Genomic DNA, 24,907 nt, shown 5'->3' on the forward strand with positions numbered 1-24,907 from the left:
AACTTTCAAGCAGGGACGTTTCTTGGGGACAGGACCTGTGCAGTCCTCAGGACCCCAAGCCTGGTTTAATGCTCTGCTGTCACCCTCTTGAAATTCCTCATTGTTTTGCTCTGAGGATTGCACAGCTGGTCTTGCAGAGAGGTTCACTCTCTGAACGTGGTCTCCTAGCTGAGCCAGCCTCCCAGAAGAAGGGAGGCCAGGTGGGCTGGCCCGTCTGCATGGCTTAGGTTATGTCCCTGACACTTCATCTTACTCTTCCTGGTATTGTTATTTAACGTCCATGCACATTAATCCTGTTTCTCTAAACTAAAATATTTAACATAAAATTTACCATTTTAGTCATTCTTAAGCATACAGGTCAGTGGCACTAAGTACATCCACATTGTTGTGCAACTATCACCTGACCCCACCCATCTCCAAAGCTTTCATCTTCCCAAACTGAAACTCGGTCCCCATTAAATAATAACTACCTATTCCTTCTTCCCTCAGCCCCTGGCAAACCCCTCTCTATGTCCTGTCTCTGTGAATCTGACTGCTCTAGGGACTCATATTAGTGGAATCACACAATATTTGCCCTTCTGTGAACAGCTGATTTCACTTAGCATAATGTCCCCAAGGTTGTGATCCATGTTGTAGCATGTGTCAAAATTTCCTTCCTTTTTAAGACTGAATAAAATTCCATTGTGTCTCTCTCTCTATATAGATATATGTCTATATATAAATGTCTATATATCTATATTATCTAGTCACCTGTGTATGGACACTTGATTGCATATAATTTTGACTATTGTAAGTAATGCTGCTATGAACATGGGTATATAAATATCTGTTTGAGCCCCTATTTTCATTTCTTCGGGGTGTATACCCAGCACTGGAATTGCTGGATCATGTGGTAGTCCCGTGTTTAATTTTCTGAGGAAACACCACGCCGTTTTCCAGGGTGGTTGCACCATTTTACATTCCCACCAGCAACACACAGCAATCCACTTTCTCAACGTCTGTGACAATACTTGTTATTTTCTGCTTGTTTGCTTTTTTTTAAGGAATAGTGCTGCTAATGGGTATGAAGTGATATCCCATTGTGGTTTTATTTGCATTTCCTTAATGATTGTTGATGTGGAGCATCATTTCATGTGCTTATTGGCCATTTGTATATCTTCTTTGGGGAGATGTGAATTCAAGTCCTTGGTTCATTTTTTGATTGTTTGGTCTTGACTTGACCTGTAGGAGTTCTTTATAGATTATGGATATTAACCTCATAAGATATATGATTAGAATATATACTTCTTGAGGCCAGAAACCTGTCTTAATGTTCTTGTAATTCCCCCAAAGCACTTAGCGCTTAATATTCAATGAATGCTTCATGAAAGAATGGCCACAAAGTGTGGTACGTCAAAGGCAAGTTGAAGCTAAGTTTGCACGAGGAATGTGAAGAGCATTTTGTAGGCAGGCCCCAGACCCACTAGGTCTGGAGGGAAGCCAGGCAATGAGGGAGCCTCCTACTCCCAAAGGATTACCTGGAGATGAAGGGGAGGGAGCAGTGAGTGAATAATTCTTGGTCTTTATTAAAAAGAAGGCAAGGAGAGTCCCACTTGCCAAACATCCCCTGAAGTGGACATGCTGAAAACCAGGCTACGGGAGGTCAAATGGACAGGCAGAAATCTAGAAAGGGCAATCTGAGGGGAGGCGGGCTGTCCCCTGAACATCTGGAAGACCCTCAAGGGTGAGAGAAAGCAGAGCACAGTACACCCAACTTCTGTGCCAAACACATGCTAGTGGGACCCCCTGCCTAGGAGAGCTGGAGAGGGGCCCCAGGGGCTATAGACACCCAGTCAGCAGGCAGAGCCCGGCATGATGGCTGAATCTCTGACCTCCTAAACAAACAAGATTTGGGGGCTTCTCTTTTTCCTGGGGAAACAAGAAGTGGTGATTGGAGGCTCAGGAAAAGGGGGTGCCGTGTGGAGATGTAAATGAAGATTTGGGTGCTCTTTCCTGCATGGGGTGCTGTGAAGATACAAGGTAGGAAAGTCGGAGCCCTGCCCCTATGGGGCTCATTGCCGTGGGGAGGAGGGGCTGGGGGTGCTGCGGCAGACAGCCTGGCAGGAGAGGGCTGTCCCCAGCAGGCCGGGTACCGAGCCTTCAACCCACTGCAGGTGGGCCTGGGGGATGGGAGGGGGTGGGCTGGACTTGTTTTCCATTTCTGCTTCAGTAGAACACCTTCTCCAGATACGTGTTCAGGAACATCCCCGTAGGGTCCAGCTTTTCTCGGATGGCACAGAACTTTGGGAAGGCAGGGTACATTTTCTCAAAGTCCTTTCGGGTACAATTGTGGGCCTGTGGAAGCAACCAGACGCAGCAAGCTTTGTTCCCTGGAGCTGGCACTTCCGTGGGGCTTCAAAGAGGCACCCCTGTGTCTGTGTCCTTGCATGCGTGACACCCCTACCCCTGGGCACATACGTGCACATGCATACATGCACACACACGCACAGGTGTACACACAATGTAGGGACCCAATCCAAAGGGAGCAAGTTCTTGGGAAGTAAAGAAGGAAGGTGTTAAAATAGAGCATTAAATTCCCCATGCCCTTTGCCACCCCACAGTGGAGAGGGCTCCAGCCCCAATTCTACTCCTAGTTAGAAAGTTAAGTCCTGTCACCTCTGAGAGACCCTCAGTCTCCTATCTGTTAAATGGACTCGCTGACTCCTGCCTTATCCTGCTCACAGGGTTTCTACAAGAATCAAGTAAATGAAAGATGAGGAACTCCCTGAAAGCTCAGAGGGAATGACAGTCACGGGGCCGCTGGGACGCGAGTGCAGAGGGAAGCTGGGTCTGGGTGGGGTCGCTCCCACAGCAAATCCTACCTTGGCCCAGTGGGGCCTGCCGCCCACCTTCTTCATGATGGTCTCGTAGGCCAGCCAGTAGTCCAGCCGTGGCACGTCCTTGCCATAGGGCCTGGGGGCACAGGGGTGGGGGAAGGAAGTGAAGCCCTCTCCCACCACAGTAGTCCAGCACTTGGCATGTGGAATGGAGACAAGACGTGGCTCTGCCCACAGGACATGTACAATGACAGCAACCCCAGGGCTTTGCTCATTTCTCATCTCCAGAAAGGTTTGGAAAAAGTTTGCAACCTCTCACATACTTCCAAACTGGCATCTGAAAATTATCATGAATTTAAATGATTTTAAGGATTTGTGTGTATGTGTGTGTATATACACAAATCTTTATATATATAGTATCTTTTTGACAAAGCTTAGTAATTTCGGATTCACCTTATTCAATGTACGGAAGGCACAGTCACAGAAACTAGCTGGACAGTCCTTACCACCAAGTCAGCCTTACCAACAGGAAAAGTCTAAATCAGAACTTTTAAAAATTCATATAGACATATGATGAATCTCTATGGCAACTTGCTCACTTCTGAGTTTGCATTCACAGGTAGGGAAAGGAAGACAGAGATGGCTGGACAGATGAGGTCTGAGCCTTACTTACCACAGGTTGTCCCTCTCTGAAATAAGTTGCCTCCCACCCATTGCACCCTTCACAAACTCTTTTCTGGCTTTCTGGGGTGCCCTCCTAGAATAGTGCATTCTTTCATTGTCCCCTGGACATCCTCTAGGTTTGGGGGCTTTATTTGCTGGAGAAATATACCAGAGGGAGATTCAGGCTGGGTGAGGGTTAGGTTTTTCTTTTGAAAAGTCAGAGAAGGGCTCTTACCAATGAGAGATGGGAAAGAAGAGGCAGAGGAGGTCATCTCAGGCAGGACATTTTAGGGAAGATGCAGTCCCTAAGCCTCATACTGGGGTGTGCTGCATAACTGACTAGGAAAAAGAGAATGTGGACCTGACCACAAGGTCTGGGCACAGCGCCCGGAGCAGCTGATCAGGACGGGCCAGCGCGTCCAGGCAGACACCTTGGTCAGGCACGATCCCCTTTCCTGCTGAGTTTAAACCTGACTTTAGAATCCTTCTCAACACAGCGTTCCAGGCTCAGTAGGCACATGAGCCGGCATATATTTGTCGTTCCATAATATCAGATTCACAAATGATAGCTACTTGTGCTAAGGTTATTTATTAATTAATATATTGTATTAACATAATTCAGGCTAGAAATGGCAGTGGTAGGAACTCCAGGGAGAGAGAGGCTGCTTTCTCCTGCCAGGATCAGAGAAGTCTCGCTGGAGATGCAGCATCTGAACTGGCCACGCAAGATGGGGAAGGAGGGTGGCCTTTCACAGCTGAGGCCCCGCCGTGAGCCGCTCACCTGTACATGATGATGTTCACGTAGCAGCTGTCCCTCTGGAAGCAGGGGCTCAGCAGGATGTCGTCTGCCCGGGCGAAGCGCACCTCCACGGGGTAGTGGGCCACCACCTTGGGCTGGGCCTCCAGCATGGCCTTCAGCTCCATCAGAGCCTCTTTGGTCTTCTCTCTGCACGCAGCACAGAGGGACAGGACCTGGACCTCAGGAAGGGACCCCCCAGGAGCCATCACACAAGGCTCTGCAAAGCCTCCCCACCAAGGGGCCCTCAGCCGTGGCTCCCAGTCCTGAGGAGGACCGTTCCTCGTGGCTGCCCTCAAAGTCCTTGTCAGAGATGCGGAGCCTGGGAATCTGCCCCTGGAGAGCTACTGACGGCTCCTGGTCCAGCCCAGGGACCCCGCCATATCAGGGGCTCCCCTCAGCAATGTGGCCCCAGGTGTCCTACAAGCTGGCCCCCTCTTCTTCAGACAGAGCAAAGTCACTCTGATTCTAATACTTGCACTCATTCTAATATTCCCGCCTGCAGGTCTGATGCCCCAGCTGGGGACACAGGGACAGAGGCATCCCCTAAACGCAGGCACCACCCCCTCCCTTTCCTGGAAGGAGACAAAGACAGGGGACAATTTAGAGAGAAAGCCTGTGGTGTTGGGCTACAGGCCTCACTGAGGTCCGGGCCAGGGTTTCCCCCAATACAGGGTCCTGGCTCCCCACACATCAGGTGCAGGTAGGCTCTGCCATCCAGGAGCTGAATGCAGGGGACAGTCTTCCAGAAAAACAAGAAAACAAGAAGCTGGGCAGGCAGTGCCAGGCCCCAAGCCCAAGCCTGCCATTACTGTCTCATGGCCAGAGAGACGGGGAGACCCAAGGGGATTCTGTGACAGGCCGGATGGCTCACTGCAAGGGCACCCCGAGGGGCCTCAGAGCCTCCGGCTGCCCCTCCCCACCGACTCCAGCAGCAGCTGGCCCGGGAGCCTGGTGGGCAGCCTGTGCTAGGGCCGTGTGGGGACGCGGGGCCGTCTGTGACACTGGCCCCCCCCCGGCAGCCCGGCCGTGCAGCCCCCACCTGGGGATGGCCCAGTCCTGGACATGCTGCTTGAAGCGACACTCGTAGGTGAAGACCCGGTGGCTGAGGTCGCTGCTCTCCTTCTTCCCGGTGAACAGGAGCCAGAAGAAGAAGCGGTTGATCCAGCCCACGAGGCCCGGCAGGAAGGTGCTGGGGGCAGCGCAGAGGGCGCGTGATCACCACGCTATCCAGCAGCTGGTGAGGGCCCGCGAGGGCCAGCCCTGGCCGAGTTCCTCGCCCACCAGGGCCTCACTCTCCGCATCTTCCACTGCTTATGCTCATCTTAGCTTGGAAGCCCCTCCAGGGAACGTGACTACGATTCTAAACCACCCTCTCCACCGCTACGCAGCCGTGCGGTTACGGAGAGCCCGTGCTTGACCCGCTAGTCCCCTGTTAACGACTGGACTGTCTTCGGTGTGTGCCCTTTCTTCATTCTTCATTGTGGTGCAAACACATAACGTAAAATTTACCATCTTACCCATTTTTAAGTGTACATTTCAGCAGCGTTACGTACATTCACATTGTGCACCCCATCTCCGTGGTCCTGCAAAACCGAGACTGTCCCCTTAAACACTAACTACCCCCCGCTCCCCCAGCCCCTAGTAGCCCCCTGTTCCACTTTCTGCCTGTGAGTGTGACAGCTCTAGGGATGTCATTCAAGTGGCGTCGCCCAGTATTCATCCCTTTGTGACTGGCTTCTTCACTTGGCGTAACGCCCTCTGGGTCCATCCATGTTGCAGCCTGTCGGCGTGTCCCCCCTTCCTAAGGCCGAGGAGCGTTCCCCCATGCGCGGGCACCACACTGTGCCTCTCTGCTCACCCACTGGACACTTGGGTTGCTCCACATTTTGACTATTGTGAATGATGTTGCTATGACATGAATGTGCAAACATCCCTTTAAGACTGTGCTTTCTGTTCTTCTAGATATTCACCCAAAAGGGACCCAGGTCCAGGGGCCCACTGCAGGCTGGGGGACAGAGGCCTGCACACTAGCCCAACTCATGGGCTCAGCTCTTGCCGTCTCGGGGCTCTAGTCACCCCTGTGGCAGCTCACGGCTCTCTTGGAGTCACTAAACTCTTGGTAGCAAAGCTCCGCCTGGCTTCGATGCTTTTCTTAGTCTGGTTCCAATGCAAATGGGCTGACTGCTTGGAGACTGTGGGCCTGGAACCCCAGCACGAGGCAGGCCTCTTCCTCTGCACTGCCTCCCCTTCCCTCCCTGCAGGTGGCTTCTGCCCAGAGGATCAGCAGCCACCTTTGCTCCCACAAGCCTGTCCTTCGTGCCATCCCTGCCATCTCACCATCCACCATTAATCCATCCCAGCTGCTTGGAGCATCTTGCGTGATGTTATAGACAACCCCAGGGGACCCAGGCCTTGCCTTCCCCACTTAGAGGGGGCACGAGGGGTCTTCACGTGCCTTTGGGAGAAGGGAGGGCAGCAATGTCTATGGGACACACATCATGCAGACTTACTATTGGATCCTTCCAACAACCCAACTGTTGCGACCAGCTCTACTTTACATATGGGTCAACTGCAGCTCAGGGAGGCTGAGCGATTTCCCCAGGGTAACACAGAAGATAAGTGAAGGGGTGAGGATCAGAGGCCAGGTCCAGCTGAACCCACAGCTCATGCTTCTTGCATGTTCCCACACTGCCCGGGTTTCCCGGATCTAAGATATGGGCGCATGCAGGTGGGCGGGGAGGAGGGTGCTGTCTCTCGCAAGGCAGAGCTCTCCGGTGTCCGAGAGGCCAGTCTGACTGTGGTGGGGCTTCCACTGGCCCTGGAGAACAGGGCTGTTCTGACCAGGGCTGAGCATGAGCCTGGTCCTGGCTCAGCCTCCAGGGACCCGTTCCCGACAGCCTGCCCACCTGTCCTGGTCAGCTGTGGCTGCCACCATCACCCCTCCAGGTGACCACTCCTGACCTCAAGGACGGGGACCAAGCTTTTCATTTGGCATTTTCTACTCCAATATCTGTGCACCTCCTGCAGGTGCCAGGTGTTTAGGACACACAGGGTCCTGCTCTCACAGGTAACAAAGTCTCATTGCAAAACAGCCACTCAGCCACCAGTTCTCCAAGCAGTTATCCGCTTTCGTTCCTGCACTCAGGCACACAGCTCAGGGTGGCCCAGAGCTGTAGGGATGAGGCTGTTTCCAGGGGATGCCATTGCCAAAGCCACACGGGCTGAGCCCCGCGGCGTGGAGCTCTCCTGGAGCGGCCTGCCGGCCTGGCTGGGGTGTGGCAGCTGGGAGTTAGAGCCTGATTTATTCAGGTGCTCCCTGGGCACTGACTCCTCAGACCCAGGCACTCAGAGCTGCCAAGCGGCTGTGATGGACGCTGGAGGGAAAGCCTGACAGGGCAGCTTCCACCCTCACCCCCCGTCCATACTCTGATGGTGCAAAGACCTCTGGGCTGGGCTCCCTCACTGCTTCTTGTCCCTTCCCTGCCCACGGTAAAAATAATAATAGTCCTGGAAACATCCAGTATGTCATACCCTGTGTCTCACTCTCCTGACTCCTGAGTCATCTTCATAGTCTGCTCTCAGCCCCCAAACATGGGGCCCATCTTATGCCATCTGTGGCTCCCCTGCCCCAGAGAAGGGCTGATACTCTGAAGGCAGAGGCCAACCTTCCCCCAGGTGCCTGGATTCAGACCTGTTCTGCCAAAGGTCTTAGCCAGGTCCAGCTCTGACGTGAACACCAGCCGGATCCCCAGGGCCGACTTTCAGTGCCACCTTTGAAGGGCTATTGTGACCTTACAATAGAAAAGTATTTCTTAATAAGAACAAAAGTCCCGAAGATAAAAGAATGGATAGATACATTTAACTAAATTAGAATTAAAAACATTGGTACGCCAAAAAACATGATAAAAGAGAAAGAAGACTCGAACTGGGAGAAGATGTTACAATACTTATAACCAACAAGGACTGGTGCTCAAAATATATGTGGATAAAACCCTACAAAACAGTACGAAAAAAACAACCCAATTTTTAAGAAGGACAAAATACATAAATAGGCACTTCACAAAAGAGAAAGCTGAAGGATTAGTAAGCTGCAAATCTGTGCAACCTCATTGATAATCAGGGAAATAAGAATTGAAAGCCATAATGACATATCACAATGCATATCGTACAAAAGTTTAAAAGCCTGAATTCCAATTCTGGCCAGGTGTGGAGCACAGAGCGCCTAACAGCTTGGGAGAACTACTTTGGGGAATAATTTGATCTGACAAAGCTGAAGATGCTTGTTCTCAGCAACCCAGAAATTCCACTCATGCCGATATACTCAAGCCACAAAAAAGGAGGAACATTTTTTAACGCTCACAGCAATGTCATTTGTAATATCCAAAAAATAATAATAATCCTGTAAACAGCCAAGGTGTCCATCAACAAGAGTGGGGATACATATACTGGTAAATGCATACAGTGGAAAATGAATAATGGCAGCTCTCCGTATCAACATGGAAAAATATCACTATCAAACCTGAATTACCAAATGTATTATTTCAGGACTCATAAAACTACAGTATAAAGAAAAGGAAGAGAATGATAAGCATAAAGTTTGGGGTGGTGGTTACCACACTGGCAGGAGGCATTGCAATCTGAGAATTCCATAAAGAAGACTCCAATTGTACTAATGTTGTTTCATGTCTTAAGATGGTAGTCACTACATGGATGTTTATTCTATTATTCTTTATACTTTAAATATATGTGGCCTATGTTATTTTGTATGTTGGAAATACTTAATAATTTTTATATGATGCCATCCCTTTCTTGGCTGGATACAGTCACCACTCAAGGCCCCATGAAATCTTTCCCTCATTCATAGTTACATGTCCAGCAGCAGACACGGGGCCTGAGCGTGAACACACATTATAGGCTGGGAAGTAGGTAGAAAACAGGGCACAATGAAAAGATTCACATCACCTGTGGGCCAGAGAGTGGGGCCTGGGCATTGCCATTTTTTAAAACACTCCCCAGGGGACCTGAATGTGCAGGCAGGGTTGAAATCCACTGCTCTGGACCCAGGATACAGATCCAATTTACATGCACAGAGGTCGGGGTGGTATTCTTCTGATGGACCACATCCTCAACAGTCTATGGCAGATGCTGAAGAAAAGTACGTTTGCATTCCTACCTGATCCAGAGCAGGAACTCCAGTAAATAGAATCCAATGGCATAGTCCCAAAACCAGTTGGCGGAAGACGAGGGGATCTAAGGAGCAGAATCTGTGATCAGTTCAGGGACAGAGTTGAGCTGCCTTCTGACCTAGGTGTCTAGTGTCCCCTAGAGGGAGAGGTCCCCGCAGTGGCTGTATGTGTGTGGGTAGAGAGTGACCCACCTTCCAGGACCACTGAAAGACTCACTTCTTGGTGACACAGCCAATTCCCATACTCTACCCTCTTTGGGTAGAGTAAGCTTATTTATTTATTGATGTACATGTGCATGTATTTTGCACAAGATAAAAATGTGTGTCTCTCCCTTCTCTTCAGATTCCACAAGCCAGGTGTCCAGTGGTCGCCCTTTGTGAGCCCCATGCCAGCCCTTTACACACATAAGGTGCCAAGACCTTTGCCTGATGTAGCCCATCAAATTCGTCCTAAGTCACGGCTTTGTTTTCTGCTAGGAAGTAGGCTGTTTGCTAAGGACACGGGGAGGGACAAAGCTATTGGTTTCTTCCCCTGAACAGCTGGGGGTGTGGAGGGGAGGCGGGCTGTGTCACATGGCTTCTGAGGGCTAGCCTGCAGCCTAGGGCTCTGTCTTATCCCTGCCCACACCTCGGTCCTCTCCTGCCTTCCAGGCTGCCCCTTGACCTCACCCCTACACGTCCCTGCTCCTCCTGCTTGGTGACGCATTCCCTCTCTGTCCCTCTCCCATCTCACTGGCCACCGGGACAGTAACAAGTGTCAGCCACCCCGGGAGGGCCGCTGGCTGCGGGTGAAGATGGGATGACACCAGAGCTACCTTGTCTGTGTGGTCCTGGTAGATGATGCTGACATTCTCGCTGTGTGGGAACCAGAGGAAGCGGAAGTATTCAGATTTCTTCAGATGGCTGTCCAGGTTGTCAAGAACCTGGCCTCAGCAGAAGGAAAAAAAGGAAAAATCGTGTTTGTCACAGGGCGATGCCTCAGTTCCACCCCATCAAAAGCAAATATTTAAAATTGTCCTGACATTGCCAAATGGCAAGGAATGTATCTTACAATATGCTGGACCTTGGAATGGTCCACTTACATGTTGACCCCCCTAAATAGCCTAGAGGATAAAAATGATGTCATCTGTCTTGGCAGGAACACTTGCTGGCTATATGAGTTTGGGCAAGTTACCTAATATCTCCGTGCCTCAGGTCCTTCATCTGTAACATGGGATTAATAATAGTACCCATGTCAGGATTGTCACAAAGATTAAATGCACTAATGCCCAGAAAGTGCCTAAAACAGCGTCAGAATTCGGGCAAGCACTGCACAGGTGGAAGCAACCACTGCTGCTGTTATTGCTCTTATGCTGTCTCCGTCTCTATCATCACCCCCTCTCAGCCCCATGATGCCTTGCAAATCCTAGGTCCTTAGTAAAACGAACAAGAGTCCTGACCTAATATGTCTCATTATTGCACACATGGAGCTACCTTGGAGTGAACCACATCTCCCTGAAACCCACGGGCCGATACAGGACAGTTCTGAGCCCAAGCATAGACAGATTTTGGATGTGACAGGCAGCTGGGAGGTTGAAGAAGAGCACCAGTCTTGGAGTAAATTCTAGATTCAAGTCCTGGTTCTACAGCTAATGAGCTGCAGCACTTTGGCAGAGCCATGTGCCCTGGGCCCTGGTTTTCCATCAATAACACATGGGTGCTGTGCAGATGAGCAGATGAAATGAGATCATCTGCACCAAAGCTCCTACGCAGGGTGACTGCCACATGGCATGTGCCCAATAAGGGTTTGGGTTCTGAATGTGAGCAATGCCAGCACTGTCTAGGGCACCAGTCCCACTGCCCACTGAGTTCCCAGCTGTGTCTCAGAAAGCACTCTGAGACCCCCAGTAGCATGTGCTTCATCTGCAGAGTGAAGGCAGTCATACTTCCGTCCCTTCCCTCCAGGGCTGGTGTGCGGAGCAAGGGAGACCACGGGTGGGAAAGCACTTTATAAGCTGCGAGCAAGGGAGGGCGGTTGTGCCAGAAAAGAAGAAGAAAGCTTGCTGATCAAATGCACAGTGGGGAACTGGAGCCCAGTGTAGACGAATGGCTGCATCACACTGTGCATCAGTGCAGTGGTCGAAGAGAATGGTGGGCTTGAGGGAGGGTGACCATTTCCACGTCTGACCAGGGGGGAAAGTGAAGCCAGGATGATCCACGAGGCAAAAACCTTTAGAATGTAGGTTAGGAGGGTCTGAGAGCAGTGGAATTTTAGAATTCTGGATCCTTGTCATAAATGTCAGGGACGAGGGCCCCCCAACTCGTTAACCGATCATGATGGGACCTGGGGGGTACGAGGAATGGGTGGGTAACTGCTGCATTCAAGTGCTCCGGCTAGCGTCCTAACTCCCTCCAGGCTGTCAGCCCCCCAACTGTATCGGCAGCTGTGTCCCCAGCCCCTCCTACAATCCACTCCTGCTCCTGCGGCTGAGCCCACGCCCTTCCTAGTACTCACTCCCGCACTGGCCTCATAATTCATCCCTTTCCCATCTCTCCAGACAACATCTACAGGCGAGCATCCCAAAACCCAGCTCAGAAGTCCCCACTGCTTACAGAAGGAAGCCCACACACATCTCAGCTCGGCCTTCAGGGGCCTCCGCACACAGAAATGTCCAGAGCGGGAGCCGCTGGCCACGAGGGGCTGCTCAGCACTGGTGAAGAGTCTGCTCCGAACTGAGATGCGCTGTGATTTAAATGATCCTCGTAAAGCCCATCTCCTTCCATTCTAAGTCGTTTCTACTTATATTGCATCCATCCCAGAATTATACTGCGGTTACGGAGGCACGAATCTGTCTCTGAAACTCGTCAACAGCTCTTACAGGTCAGGGACTATTCATTCATCTTTAATTTTTTTATTCATTCGTCTTTCATTTCATTCAACCCAGATGTTAGCAAAACTTTTCTGAAAGGGCCAGACAATAAATATTTCAGGCTTGGATGTCATATGGTCTCCGTGGCAAGTATTCGACTCTGTTGTAGCATGAAAACCACCATAGAAAATACATGAACTGTGAGCATGGCTGTGTGTTGATAAGACTACAAAAACAGGCAGCGAGCCAGATGTGGTCCCGACCTTCTGCTCCAGAGCTGTCGGCACGGTGCCTCACACACAGTGAATGCCGGAGGGCCTATCACTCCTTATTGAGGAGAAGGGCCTTTCCTGCTGAACAGGCCACACACAGCACAGGTAGGAGGGGATGGGGAAAATCCCAGAAAAGGGTGGATTTGTAATGAATTCTTGATCAGGCGACCTTGGGTTACTTTGTTGAGCCCTACAATGTATTGGTGGTGCTGCGATGCAGAGCTGGTGACAGTGTTCATGAGTGAATCGGGGTGCCCAGCGCCTCTAGCCTGGAAAGCACAGAACTGAGTCCGATTCCAGAATCCGCCCACAGAGCAGGAGTCGTAGGCAGTGTTCCCTTGGACTGAGGTCGGGGAGAGGCGGCCTTGGGCTTTCTCTTCTCTCTCTGGGACTCTCAGGGAAGCAAGGGCAGAGGGTTCACAAGACGGGTCCTGGAGTCCTGACAACAGTGCTTGGGGACAGGTGTGCACAGTGAGGAGTCCAAGCTCAGAGAGGTGGGGGGACTTGTCCCAAGTCCCAGTGGGTCAATGAAGGGCTTCAAACTGGGGGTCTGCCTTGGAGAAGGGCTCCAACCTCTACCCTGCACCCCTCTCTTCCAAAGTCCAGGGCTGGGAGACTCCTGATAGCTATTCTGTAAACACCCACTGGAAGGAAGGGACGGAAAAGGAAAAGAGAGAAACACAGAGGGAAAAATGGTGGAGAAACTGCATCTTCACATTTCGTTTATATGCAAGCAGCGTGTGTCACAGTCCTCTGGCTTCCTGTCCCTCTCCTCCACGCACGCGCCTCCTGTAGCTCAGGACAGGCCAACAGGGAGGGCCGGCTTCCAGGGAACAGGCCACACCCAGACAGGATGGGACACAACATGGGGAGCTGCGTGCATCTCGGGGCAGCCCTATGTAGGGGCAGACACTCCAGACGGCACCGTTTGCAGCCCCAGGGGAGGTGGGACGGATTCCTCGGAACCTGAGTGGCGAGAAACCAGCAGCAGACGTCAATGCCTGAACAAGAGGGTGGACTGTCCCCCTGCTGGAGCTCAAGGAACCTCATGCCTTCTGGAAGTGAGGTCCAATTCTTGCTCCCTTTAGATCAGAGGGAAACCATCCCAGCTGAGCAAGAGGGAGGAGAAATTGCTCTTATGACACTTTCTGACCTTCCCTCCTCTGTGGGCTTGGGGAGCAAGGCCGCACTGTGGTTGTGTCTCCACCCCAGCTCCCACCCCTAAGAGTTCTCAGGCCCTCCGAGGTGCTCTTTAAAGGCTGTTTGGAGCGGAGAGAGCAAAGAAGATTAACTACGGGGCCGTTTATTACAAACACCCCTTGGAGTAAATCATGGGGCTGAAAACTCCACCCACTCTGGGTGGCAGTCCTTGTTTATGGCCGGGGCTGGAGGTGGAGAAGGGTGTCAGCAGGGTGTGATGGTGACGAGGGGCCTCTCAGAGGCCAGCTGCAGCCCTGCGCGGAAGGGCAGCCCCCACCCCTGGGACAGGGAAAGAGCAGGCAGGACACACCGGCTCCCTGTCAGGTGGGAGCAGCCAGGCTGAGCCGGGTCTAGTGGGAGCCATGGGCCTGTTTCCACGGGGTTCAAGCCTCCCCTCCGAATGACGCCCAAGCGCTTGGCCAGACGCACCAAGGGGAGAGAAAGCAACGCAAGCGGCACCCCTCTGTCTCGATGAGGTGCAGGGACAGTTTTGCATCCCAGCACTGCACTGGCTGACAGAATGTCAGCTGACAAGGGCCTCAAGGGTCGTCTAACCCCACCCCCCTTTTTAAAGATGAAGAAACCAGAAAGTTTGAGGGACTTGCTCAAGGTCACACAGAGTGAGCCACACAGCAGGCCTGGGGGCTCTGCCTCCCTGCCCACAGCCCTTTCATCACACCTTGCGGAGCATTTACTGCTGTGGAATTGTGTGTGTGTGTGCATGTTCTCGTGAGCATGTGTGTCTATTCTGCTTTTTAGAGGAGGAGACTGCAATCGCCGTTTCTCATGTGTCATCACAGCCTTTCAAAGTGAAAGACACTGGAAGCTTTGAGAAGAATGTAGCCCATTGCCTAATTTTAAGCCCCAGGGCAGGCTAGCTAGTCTGCTAGTCCAGAAACCCCTGCTCCAAGGCTGTGGACCTTCACTGGCCATGCCAGTGTACATGCTTAACCTCAGAGAGTGGACCAACATAGACCATCTTTGTAACTTCCCCTTGTATGCATTTCTGAAATTTCTTGCCTGTTAAAAACCCTTTAGCTGAGCAGGGCTGGAGTGCCTGGTTCGGAGGCAGTAAGGAGAGAAGCTGGATGGCCTGCACCTGCCCTGCAGCAAGTCAAGGGCCAGGAGAACCGTGAGGGGCAGAGAGCACAGATGGAGGCAGCTGCTAGGGGGGAGAGGCAGGCTGTCCCAGGGTCTGCTGAAGAGAAGAAAGGGGTACCTGGGCTGCCAGGCTGAGCCTGAGAGGGATGCCTGGTTGTACCTCAGTGGGGGTCCCTGTCACAACCTGCTGCATGGCCAGGAGGGAGTGGTCACCCCTCTATGGAGTCAGAGAGGAAAGGACAAGATCACCAGAGGCATGTGGGCTGAAGGAAAATCCGTCTTTGCAGTGAGTGCTCAGAACATTATTCTGTGGTGTTAGGGGTTATTTAGCCCTTGGCCATGAGTCTCAAAGGCTGACCCCACAGTGGGCCATAATCCGCATGCCTGCCATGGGGCAGAATGCAGAATGCTTTTGTAACCCTGCTTGGTGTGAGAAAGGGGCCTTGGTCAGCCCTTTAGGACTGGTCTGCTGGATCGTGGCTGGTTTGAGGTAGGCTCAGGGGGCCCCAAATTGCTCAGAGTCTGGGGTGGCTCCAGGCAGAGTCATGGAGACTGGCCCCACCCTCATGGAGCTCCCTGGCTTAGCAACATTTTGTCACTGCCAAACAATTCCATGAAACGTCCTTGTCCTGAACACGTCCCACTCCTTGGACCACAGAAGATCCTTGGGCCAAGGAAGATCTGCATCAGGCAGATCCTTTGCCTATACTGGCCTGTGCAGGCCCAGCACGGGGACTCAGGGGTCAACACTGCATCCCCTAGGGCTGCGGAAGCACTTTCTCAGCCACCAACTGGGAGTTCTGGGGGATAAATATCCACCAAACATCACTCATTTAAGACTTTTGCTGTGTGGTCTAATGCATTAGAAATTCCAGTGGTAAGGATTTTAGACCAGGTTCTACATAACAATAGTTTCCATATATGACTGTCTAGGTGCCACGGGATGCATGTTTTCATACAGAACTAGGCACTTCGCATGTGTTATCTGATTTAATCCTCAGATTTAGTCCTTTAAGGTGGACATCATTAATTCTCCTTTTAGATGAGGAAACTAAGGCTCAACAAGGTCAAATGGCTGGTGCAAGGTGACAGCTTGGAAGTGGCAGAGTCAGCATTCAACACCAGGTCACTTTGATCCCAGATCCCACCTCAACTGCGTTGGGTCAGTAGTGCTCACATCACTGTCAACTCCACATCTGTGCAGAGGGTCTACTCACATTGACTGATAAGGTGGCTACAGAACTCAAACTCTAAGGCACTTGGAACCATAGATTTGAACCCTACATTTTAATGATTACCAGGAAGAGATCCAGACCTGCTAGGCATTTCAGGACTATTACATGATACCCATCCATCCATCCACCCATCCATTATCCAACCATCCATCCATCCATCATCCACCCATCCATCCATCCATCCATCCATCCATCATCCACCCATCCATCATCCAACCATCCACCCATCCATCCATCCACCCAACCATCCACCCAACCATCCACCCATCCATCCACCCATCCACCCACCCTTCCATCCATCATCCACCATCCACCCATCCATCACCCATCCACCCATCCATCCATCCATCCATCCCCCATCCATCCATCCATCCATCCACCCAACCATTCACCCATCCATCCACCCTTCCATCCATCATCCACCCATTCACCCATCCATCACCCATCCACCCATCCATCCATCCAACCATCCACCCATCCATCCATCCATCCATCCATCCATTCATCCATCCATCACCCATCCATCCATCTAGTCATCCAGCCAGCCAAGCAGCCACCTAATCAACATGGTCTCTCATTTATTCAAAAAACACTGCTGTCAATCAGAAGCCATTCTTTCTGTCCCTCACCATCCGGATAAATCCCCTGCATGGAACCTTAGGCACCAATCAAGACTGACAGTAAGTCCACCCACTTTGCTGTGAAGAAACCATTATAAAGGGAATCCTGAGCATATCCTACCGGTGCAGTTGAGAATCAACACCGCCCAAGGAGCAGTCAGTTGATGCCAGCACCAAGTCTCCTGCAGCAAGTCTGCCTGACCTCCTTTCATGCCACACTCCCTAGCATTTCCTCTGAGCTTCACTGGCCTCCTCAGGAAGGGTTCTGGCCACAGTATTCCTCAGGCCAAGGAAGGGTTTGGCAAGGTCAGCCCACTCCCTCATTCAGGGGTCCAGCAGAGCCACAGGAGGCTGGCTGCGGGGCATGGCCCAAATGCCAACGTCCTCCATTTGTTGTCTGCGGGTCAACAGTGGCGAGCGGGAGACCAGTACCTCTCTCAGGGTCGAGGCGAAGGTGGTCTCCTGCAGGTGGAACTGGGGCACACACTGTAGGGTGATGGTGAGGATGACTCCGAGGCAGCCCAGGTGCACCCGCGCGGCCTGGAACACGTCTGCGTTGCTGGACTCGGAGCACTCCAGAACGGTCCCGTCGGCCGTCAGCAGGGTCAGCGCCACCACCTGGCAGCGGGGGGAGAGCCGCTCTTCAGAACCTGGGAGGTGTGGGGTGCGGGTAGCCGGCAGGGGGCATTTCCTGTGGGCATCAGGTGACGCCCTCACTTCCCTGTTCATCCTTGGAAGTGAGACCAGGTATTGCCTATTCCTGGAAGATCACTGTCACCTGCAGGGGACTTTCCTGCTGGGTCTACAGTCACAGTTTTGGTCTTGGGGGAGAGAGCAACGGGAAACAGGCAAAGGGGGGCTACGTCTGGATGGCATCAGCCCTCAGCTGGGAGGGGGACCATCCGTCGCCTGAGGTCCCACGGGCCCTGGTGGCTTGCCCGCCTGTCCACTGCTCCCTGCTCATCCTGTGGGCTTCACTGCCGATACGCAGTTAACCTTTCAGCCCATGTCTAAGATGAGACGGGGCTCCGGAGGGCCACGAGGGCCTGGGTGCAGGTCCCTTGGGAAGAAAGCAAAGGGTGGGTGTGCATGCACCTGCCTAGGGCCGGCCCTGCTGCCCCGCACACAGCCCAGGCCAGGGTCCCCCATAGCCCCTCTCTGCCCTTGATCCTCCGGGACAGCATCTCAGCCAGGCTGGGGTCCATCCTCTCACCTGGGGGACCTGCTCCCCTCAGGAACTAGATTCACCTACTTGGCCACACCCACCCAGAAACTTCTGGTTTCTGCAAAGAGGAGGGTGCTCAGTTAGAAACATAATTAACTCCGGTATTTTCCCCTTGGTCTCCGTTTCCAAAGGAATCCTCTTTCATTGCCTGTTTAAGTACTTCTCCATGCTCTGCTACCTGCTAATTTGGATGGAAATTGCTTTTGACGCGTGTAGTTGCTGTCTGGGTGCTTGGGGTGAGAGAGCAGACCAGGCTGAACTAATGCTAGTGAACAGCGATGAAGACCAGAGAGGAGGCACTGGCAGAAATGGGGCAGGTGGCCATCCGCGGGAGTGCGGACGTCGGGATGATTTTTATAGAAACCAGATTTTGTCTAAGATCCAGACTGGTGAATGAGAGTTGGCCAGAGAGACACCTCATCAGGGCCCAGCAAGAAATAAAGGTGGGTGCTGGTTCACTAACTGTGGGACCTTGGCAGGTTACTTAACCTGTCTTCTCATCTGGAAAATTAGGGCAATAACTATCTTAGAGAGAGTACGTGAAGCATCCGGCTGAGGGCCTGGTGCACGGTGGGTATTAAAGATGTCAGTTCCCTCCCCGTGCTCCCTGCAGTGGCATGATGTGTTAAATAAAACAGTGGGGTTCCCCCATTGCCTTCTAGCGGCTGGTCCCACTCAGCTGGGCTTCCTAAGAGGAAGGGCCGGTGAAATGCCATGTGCATTTTGATTTGTGGCCATTCAGAATTCTGTGCCATACTCTGCACTTCAGCGTTTTGTAGCAACCAGCTAGACATCAGCCCCAGAGAGGCTAGGACAGTGGCCCGATCTGACCTAGGGATGGTATGGTGCTGACCTTCACCCACAGGGAGGGCTTCTGGGCAGTGAACCTAGCTCTGTGGGGGCAACAGGGTGTCCACAGAGGGCTCCAAATACCTGGGGATCAGGTCCACAAGGACCTGGTGCTGCAACACAGGTGGGGGTGGGAATGAGCAACACGGCACCTTCAGCCTTCCCCTCTCCTGGCTCACCTGCCCCTCAGGATGCCCTCTCCGGCCTGGTGCTGCTCTGTGGCTCTTGTGGCAGAAAAGAGAGGGAGAGAGGGACAAGAGAAACCAAGGGGTGTGTCCGGCGCTCAGGAGAAGCCCACGGAGGCTTTAAGGGAAAGTGCGGATCAGGTTTTCCTCACGGGTCTGAGACACCAAACACAAAACAAAGGGAACCCCTTAGAAACGGCTTTCAGGCTGTTTTCTTTTGATCTCAGAGCTGCTCTGAGGCTGGAGCACATGAGACCCACCCAGCTCCCAGAAACCACGTTCAGACGCTGCCTGCTCAGAACCGCTGCTGGCGGGAGCCACAGCCCTGGGTGGTGGCCTGGGGACACTAAGGAACAGTGCTTTCCAACCCCTGCACTTGCCAAAAGTTCCTGGACCACATAGAGTGTGGGCTCTGGAAAGGTCCTTGTCTCGCATGCCAAACCCATCCCAAACACTTGCTGAGCACTAACTGTGTGCACTCTTCTAGGCGCCCCACATGCAACTCTGTGATCATCCCCACTTTCCAGGTAAGCAAACTGAGGCAGCAGAGGTAGAGACTTGCCCCAGGCCACACAGACGGTAGTGGTGGCTCTGGGTGCAAAACCCAAGCCCCAGTGCTTAGCTGTGATGCTCCAGGGGCCAGAGGCCACATGGCCCATAGTGTAGACGACTCCTGCAGGTGGAGACACGTAGTGAGCTGTAACATGCTGACCCAGCGCGGGGAGCCCTCCCAACCCTGACGCATGAGCAGCCAGCCTCCACGTACACATCCCAGCAGCCTGCATGGTGGCGGCACAGCCTGGCCCTTAGGAAGCCTCTCCTGACACTGGAAGTTGTTACGGAGTCTGCCCTCTGCAGGGCAGCTCCTGACGCAGGCTTGGACCTTTCAATCATGAACTGTCCTTGGGTCAGCCATGTGTGCAGCACACACTACCTCATTTATTCTTCCTGGGTGGAGGATTATTCTCCCCATTACAAATGAAAAGAGGGATGTCCAGGGGAGTTAAATAACCTACCTACATGTGCATACCCAGTGCATTTTCGAGGCAGATTTTGTACTCCAGTCTCAGTGCAAAATCCATGTTCATAACCAGTTTCTCAAACTGGACTCCCATGAAGTGTAAGAAATGCTTTTCAATGAAAGTCCGAAGGTGATCCCAGCCCCACCTGAGAGGTAGCTCCCCCTAGGCAGCTCTGGCTCCTGTCCTAGATGCTCCCAGACTTGCAAACCTGGAAAGGTTCCTTGACCTTCCTGGCTCCCAGCTTGGACCTTTCAATAGGGATGGAACCCCTTGCTCTGCTAGCCCTTTTCCACAGAGTGGCCAGGAGGCTCCTGAGAGGTGTGGGTGCATCAACATGCACGACAGCTCATTTGTCACTTGTGTCTGTTGGGGACCGATGAGGTTTAGAGGAGGGGGTGTTCCCGATGGGCATCTGCCATGTCTCAGTCAGAGGGGGAGACGAGGGGAAGGTGTGAACCACCACTGCCCGTGGAGCATGTGATTCCCCAGGCGCTGGTGAAGAGGAGCCCCACCAGTCCTCCCTCTCCGAGGCAGTCGCGGAGTGTGGCCAAATGGAAGGACTCACCTGGGTGGCCAGGATGCCGTGCTTGATGCCCGTGTTGTGCGTCCCGGACCCAATGACACCAGCTGCCGTCACGTCCGACACAGCTCCCAGGCTGGGCTCAGCAGGAGGGGGTGAGGGGACACACAAGGGACCGGTTAGGCTTCCTGGGGATGGCGGGCTCCCAGGTGGCAGGGGAGGCCCCTCAGAGGAGAACAGTAGGTTCATCGCATCCCAACTTAGCACGACTTAGCTTGGCTGGCCTGCCAGCCCTGCTCCTCTCTCAGCCTCGGTTTCCTCATCTCAGTGGCCTGTCAGACAAGCTGGCAGGGCCCGGGGAGGTCTGCCTGCCTGGCTCTGGCTCCGGGGTTTCTGCAGCACAGAACATCCTTCTCCTCCATCGCCTAGTAGCGACAAGATCTCACCCACCGAGGGCCCAAACGCTACTGCTAGAGCCGGCCTACCAAAGCCTGAGGGTCCTTCTGAGCGGGCCTGGCTCAAGGGGCTCACGTGGACGTCCTGGGAAGGCCTGAGGGGGCAGGTGCCTCCCTGAGCAGTCAGAGAAGGCGACCATGTCACCCACTGCCCAGAAATCTCCAGGGGCTCCTTGGGGTCTCAGGCTAAAGCCCACATCCCTCGGCCCAGCGTCCCAGCCCCCGGAGTGAATCCAAGAGGGCCACGTGCTCACTAGAGGGCCGGATTCCAAAAGGGAGCCGTGCCCTCCAGAGGCCTCTGGGACGGGAATTAGAGAGATGTGCCCGGGTCTCAGGGTTAAGGGAAAAGAGTGGGTCAGGGGTGTAAAAAGCTTCCGTCTCAGGAGCTTTCTCTCAGGTACCCCTGCCCTGGCTTAAGAAGGAAGTCAGTATTGACTGAAGGCCTGCTAGGTGCCAAGGGGATTGAGCTCTACCCGCCAGACAGTCGTTTCATAATAGCCCAGCCAAGCTCAGTGCCCAGCCGAGAAACGGGCTCAGCAAAGTGACGCAGAAGTGGGAAGGCTGGGATCTGAGGCAGCCCTGGCCTCAGCGCAGCGCGAGGTTCCCCGAGGCAGGCGAGCTGGGCTCCCCATGACCTACGGACACCCCCCGGGGCTGGAGGACGGGTGTCCTGCCCTGCCTGCAAGGCCAGGGGGCAGGAATGATCAAATCCAGCCTCACACCTTCCTGCTGAGCTGACGCGGCCAGGGGGCTGCCCAGGAGCACCAGGAGGAGGGGAAAGAAGCCCAAGCCTTTCCCAACCTTCCCTCCCCTCCCCCCACTCTGTGTCGGCTCTTGTCTGTGTTCACAGTAGTCGGTCACTTGGTGGTATCGCCCCTTCTGAAAATGTCACAATGTTAAGAGAGGGTCACAGGCCGCCTGCCCTAGGGAAAGCCCGCAGCATGCGGAGAGCGTGGGGATGCCCCTCACAGCATCATGAAATCTGAGAAACTGAGCACCCTACACGCCCCCAGAGGCGATGGACACGGAATCGCAGTGCTTTTTCCATCTCCATGAACATTACGAGGGCTAGAGAACCATGGAAAGGTACCTGGGCCCACGTTACAAGTGACAGGCTGGATAGAAGCACAGCCCTCAGGGGGAAGGGTCAGGCCTTGGTCCCAGACAGGGTGGCCACGACAAGCCAGGGGGAAGGTCACTCCCCGCCTGTGGAGAGGCCTGGGCAGAGCCAGGAGCCTGAATGAGAGCTAAGGATCGTGGAGCACTGGATCTGAGGGGCGTCTCTAACTCCAGCCGTCCGAGCTCCCCTATTTTATAGAGCCATTTTCCAGATGAGACCTCTGAGGCCCAGGCAGGTCAAGGAACTCCCCCCACAGCTAGGCCCAGGCAGAGCAGGACCCGTGCACGGGCTGTGTCCGGAGCTGGCCCCGCCCCATCCTGCTGCCCCACCTCTTGGGGAGGCGCCTGGGTCCTTCCTCCTCTGTGCGTAAGAGTTTGCAGCTACGATGTCGGCAAGCACCCTGACCATGGTTTCGTTCCCCCAGCCACAGCCACTCTTCAGTCCCCACAGCATCCTCGTGGCTGAGGACCCAGGTGCCCCTGGGATTCACGGAATGGGACATCCTAACTCCCTTTGAGTGGCAGATGAACCTCATGCAGGCGGCCACCTGGGAAGGACTGGTTGCCCGGGAAGGACAGAGACACGCCATGAACGAGGTACACAGATGCTTTGGAGTGCAGAGGCTCATGCCTGTAGTTAACAGGACACGTCTCCTCCTGGTGTCACTAGTCACAGGCACTATCTGTGGACAGACCCCTGCACACCCCGCACCCCCCGCACCCCCCCACACCTTCCCTCTCCTGTCTTTCGTGCATGCTGTTCCCTTTGCCTGAATCCCTTCTCTCCTCTCTTCTTTTGGTAAATACCCGATCATCCTTTAGGATTCAACACAGAGGCCCCCCCCAAGGAAGCACACCCACCCCAGTTCTCTTCTCTGCACACATCCCCCTGCCTGCCCCTCAGAGCCTGGGGTGCCCTGAGCGTTTCTCTGACATTGCATCTATTGCACTATACTTGTCACCTGGTACATCTGTCCTCCCCTTGCTGGGAGCTCCTTACGGGTGGGGTCTGGGTTTTACTTTTTGCCTTTTCTGGGCCCAAACAAGGCCTGCACATGGTAAACACTCCATAAATGTTTGAGTTGCCACGGCCCTTGGAGAGGCAGAAACAGAATGGTCTCCACAGTGAAACAGTGTAATGATGCCTCAGGGCCTGTGATAAGAAGGCTGGGGTGAACGGATCCCTTAGGCTTGACTACCAATCGCTGACTGCCATGGGTACGACTTCCAGCTGTAAAGAGATTGTTAACTCATAGCCAAAACACCTCTGCCACCTGTTTTTAATGGTTGAAATCACACAGTTAGACGTTCACTCATCCAGCTGTGTTTGACTCCTGGTTCAACGGAATTCCCTTGAGCGTTCACTGACACCATGTTTAGATGGAGAGACAAGTGAAGCCACAGAGAGGTATACCAGCAAGTCCTGTGGCTTAATCAGGTCCTCTGAGAGCTTATTTTGCATATCTGTCTGTTTGGATCCATATCGTTTGTTGCAAGTTTATTAAGAAAGACTTGAGCCATCGCTCCCCGCCCCCCATTACAAGACTGTTATTTAACACTCAGCTCATCTCTGGTCTGTTTCTTCTACTCCCACATAACAGCCCCTAGACCCATGGAAGATGGAGAGATAGGTGCCCTATGGGGGAAGGTTAGGAGCCCGGAGAAGAGGGGTGCACCCCGGGAGGAACCCCCCTCCGGCTCCTGCCAGATCCTTGAGTGTCAGCTGAGGGCAGGGCAGGGAACGGCGGGCAGCTCCGGCCCACTCAGGAAGGGGCATTGGCTCTTACTTGGACAAGGCCAGGCCATGCTTATTCAGCTGTGGGTGCAGGTCAGCCAGGAGGATGCCAGCCTCCACAGTCACCTGCTTCTTCTCTGTGTCCACCTGCAAGAGACCAGCATAAGCTGGGGTGAGCTAGGCCATCACCCGGCCCCCACCTGGCAGCCAGGGTTCCTGTGAGTATGAGCATGTCAGTCCCAGCCTGTGGCCGGCTTGAGCCACCCCCTGAGCAGGCAGCCAAAGGTCTACGGGCAGAGCCCTGGAGTGCTGGAGCCTTGCGAATACAGCACTGCCCCTTCCACAGGGAATGCCTTCTAGGGCCCCCAGGGGATGCCTGAAACCAAGCATAGCACCAAATCCTAAGGTACTGGTTTCCTAATCATGCACATCTGTGATGAAGTTGAATTTACAAACTAGTCATACTAAGGGGCTAACAACAACTAATAATAAAATGGAACAACTGTAACAACATCCTCTACTAAAAATTATGTGAATATGGTCTTTCTCTCTCAAAAGCTTATTGCACTGTGCTCACCCATCTTGTGATGATGTGAGATGATAAAATGCTACATGGTGACATGAAATAAGGTGGATGGCACGGGGACTGTGACCTAGTGTTAGGCTACTGCTGACTTTCTGACCGTATGTCAGCACGATCATCTGCTTCCAGATCACAGCTGACTGCGGGTAACTGAAACCGCAGAAAGTGAAACAGCGAATTCGGGAGGGCTACTGCACTCCGTGTGACCCCGTAAGGAGCAGGGAAGAGAAGGGGTGTGCCCAAGGCCAGGGGCAGAGCTGGAACTAGCGCTCAGGTCTCCAGACTGCCACAACTACGCCGTCCCCCACCCCACCTAGCCTGGGAAGGTAGGATTCCGGGCACAGCTGGGCAGTCACCACGGAGGAGGGCCCATTCCCGTTGGAGCCTGACCTTCCTAGAAGGCTCCACCTGCACTCACCCCGGGAGGACTCAGGCAGCCTCGGAACTGGACGGAGGGATGCGATGTCCTGAGAT

The 24,907-nt window shown here is 53.4% G+C and overlaps 1 protein-coding gene across 1 annotated transcript in view; it reads right to left on the reverse strand.

Annotated features, from left to right (window-relative positions):
• Positions 1-1,545: 1,545 nt before the first annotated feature.
• The window catches only part of LOC118914365 (L-gulonolactone oxidase), a 33,011-nt gene continuing 9,649 nt past the window's right edge, over positions 1,546-24,907 (reverse strand). The window contains exons 4-12 of the mRNA XM_057507279.1: positions 23,903-23,997; positions 20,587-20,677; positions 17,173-17,358; positions 10,279-10,386; positions 9,452-9,528; positions 5,318-5,467; positions 4,261-4,425; positions 2,862-2,952; positions 1,546-2,334 (exon numbers count right to left, since the gene is read on the reverse strand). Of these exons, the coding sequence (XP_057363262.1) occupies positions 2,206-2,334; positions 2,862-2,952; positions 4,261-4,425; positions 5,318-5,467; positions 9,452-9,528; positions 10,279-10,386; positions 17,173-17,358; positions 20,587-20,677; positions 23,903-23,997 (1,092 nt within the window). The 3' untranslated portion in view covers positions 1,546-2,205. The remainder of the gene's footprint in view (positions 2,335-2,861; positions 2,953-4,260; positions 4,426-5,317; positions 5,468-9,451; positions 9,529-10,278; positions 10,387-17,172; positions 17,359-20,586; positions 20,678-23,902; positions 23,998-24,907) is intronic.

Source organism: Manis pentadactyla, chromosome 1 (assembly GCF_030020395.1).
Source record: "Manis pentadactyla isolate mManPen7 chromosome 1, mManPen7.hap1, whole genome shotgun sequence".
Classification (NCBI taxonomy): domain Eukaryota; kingdom Metazoa; phylum Chordata; class Mammalia; order Pholidota; family Manidae; genus Manis; species Manis pentadactyla.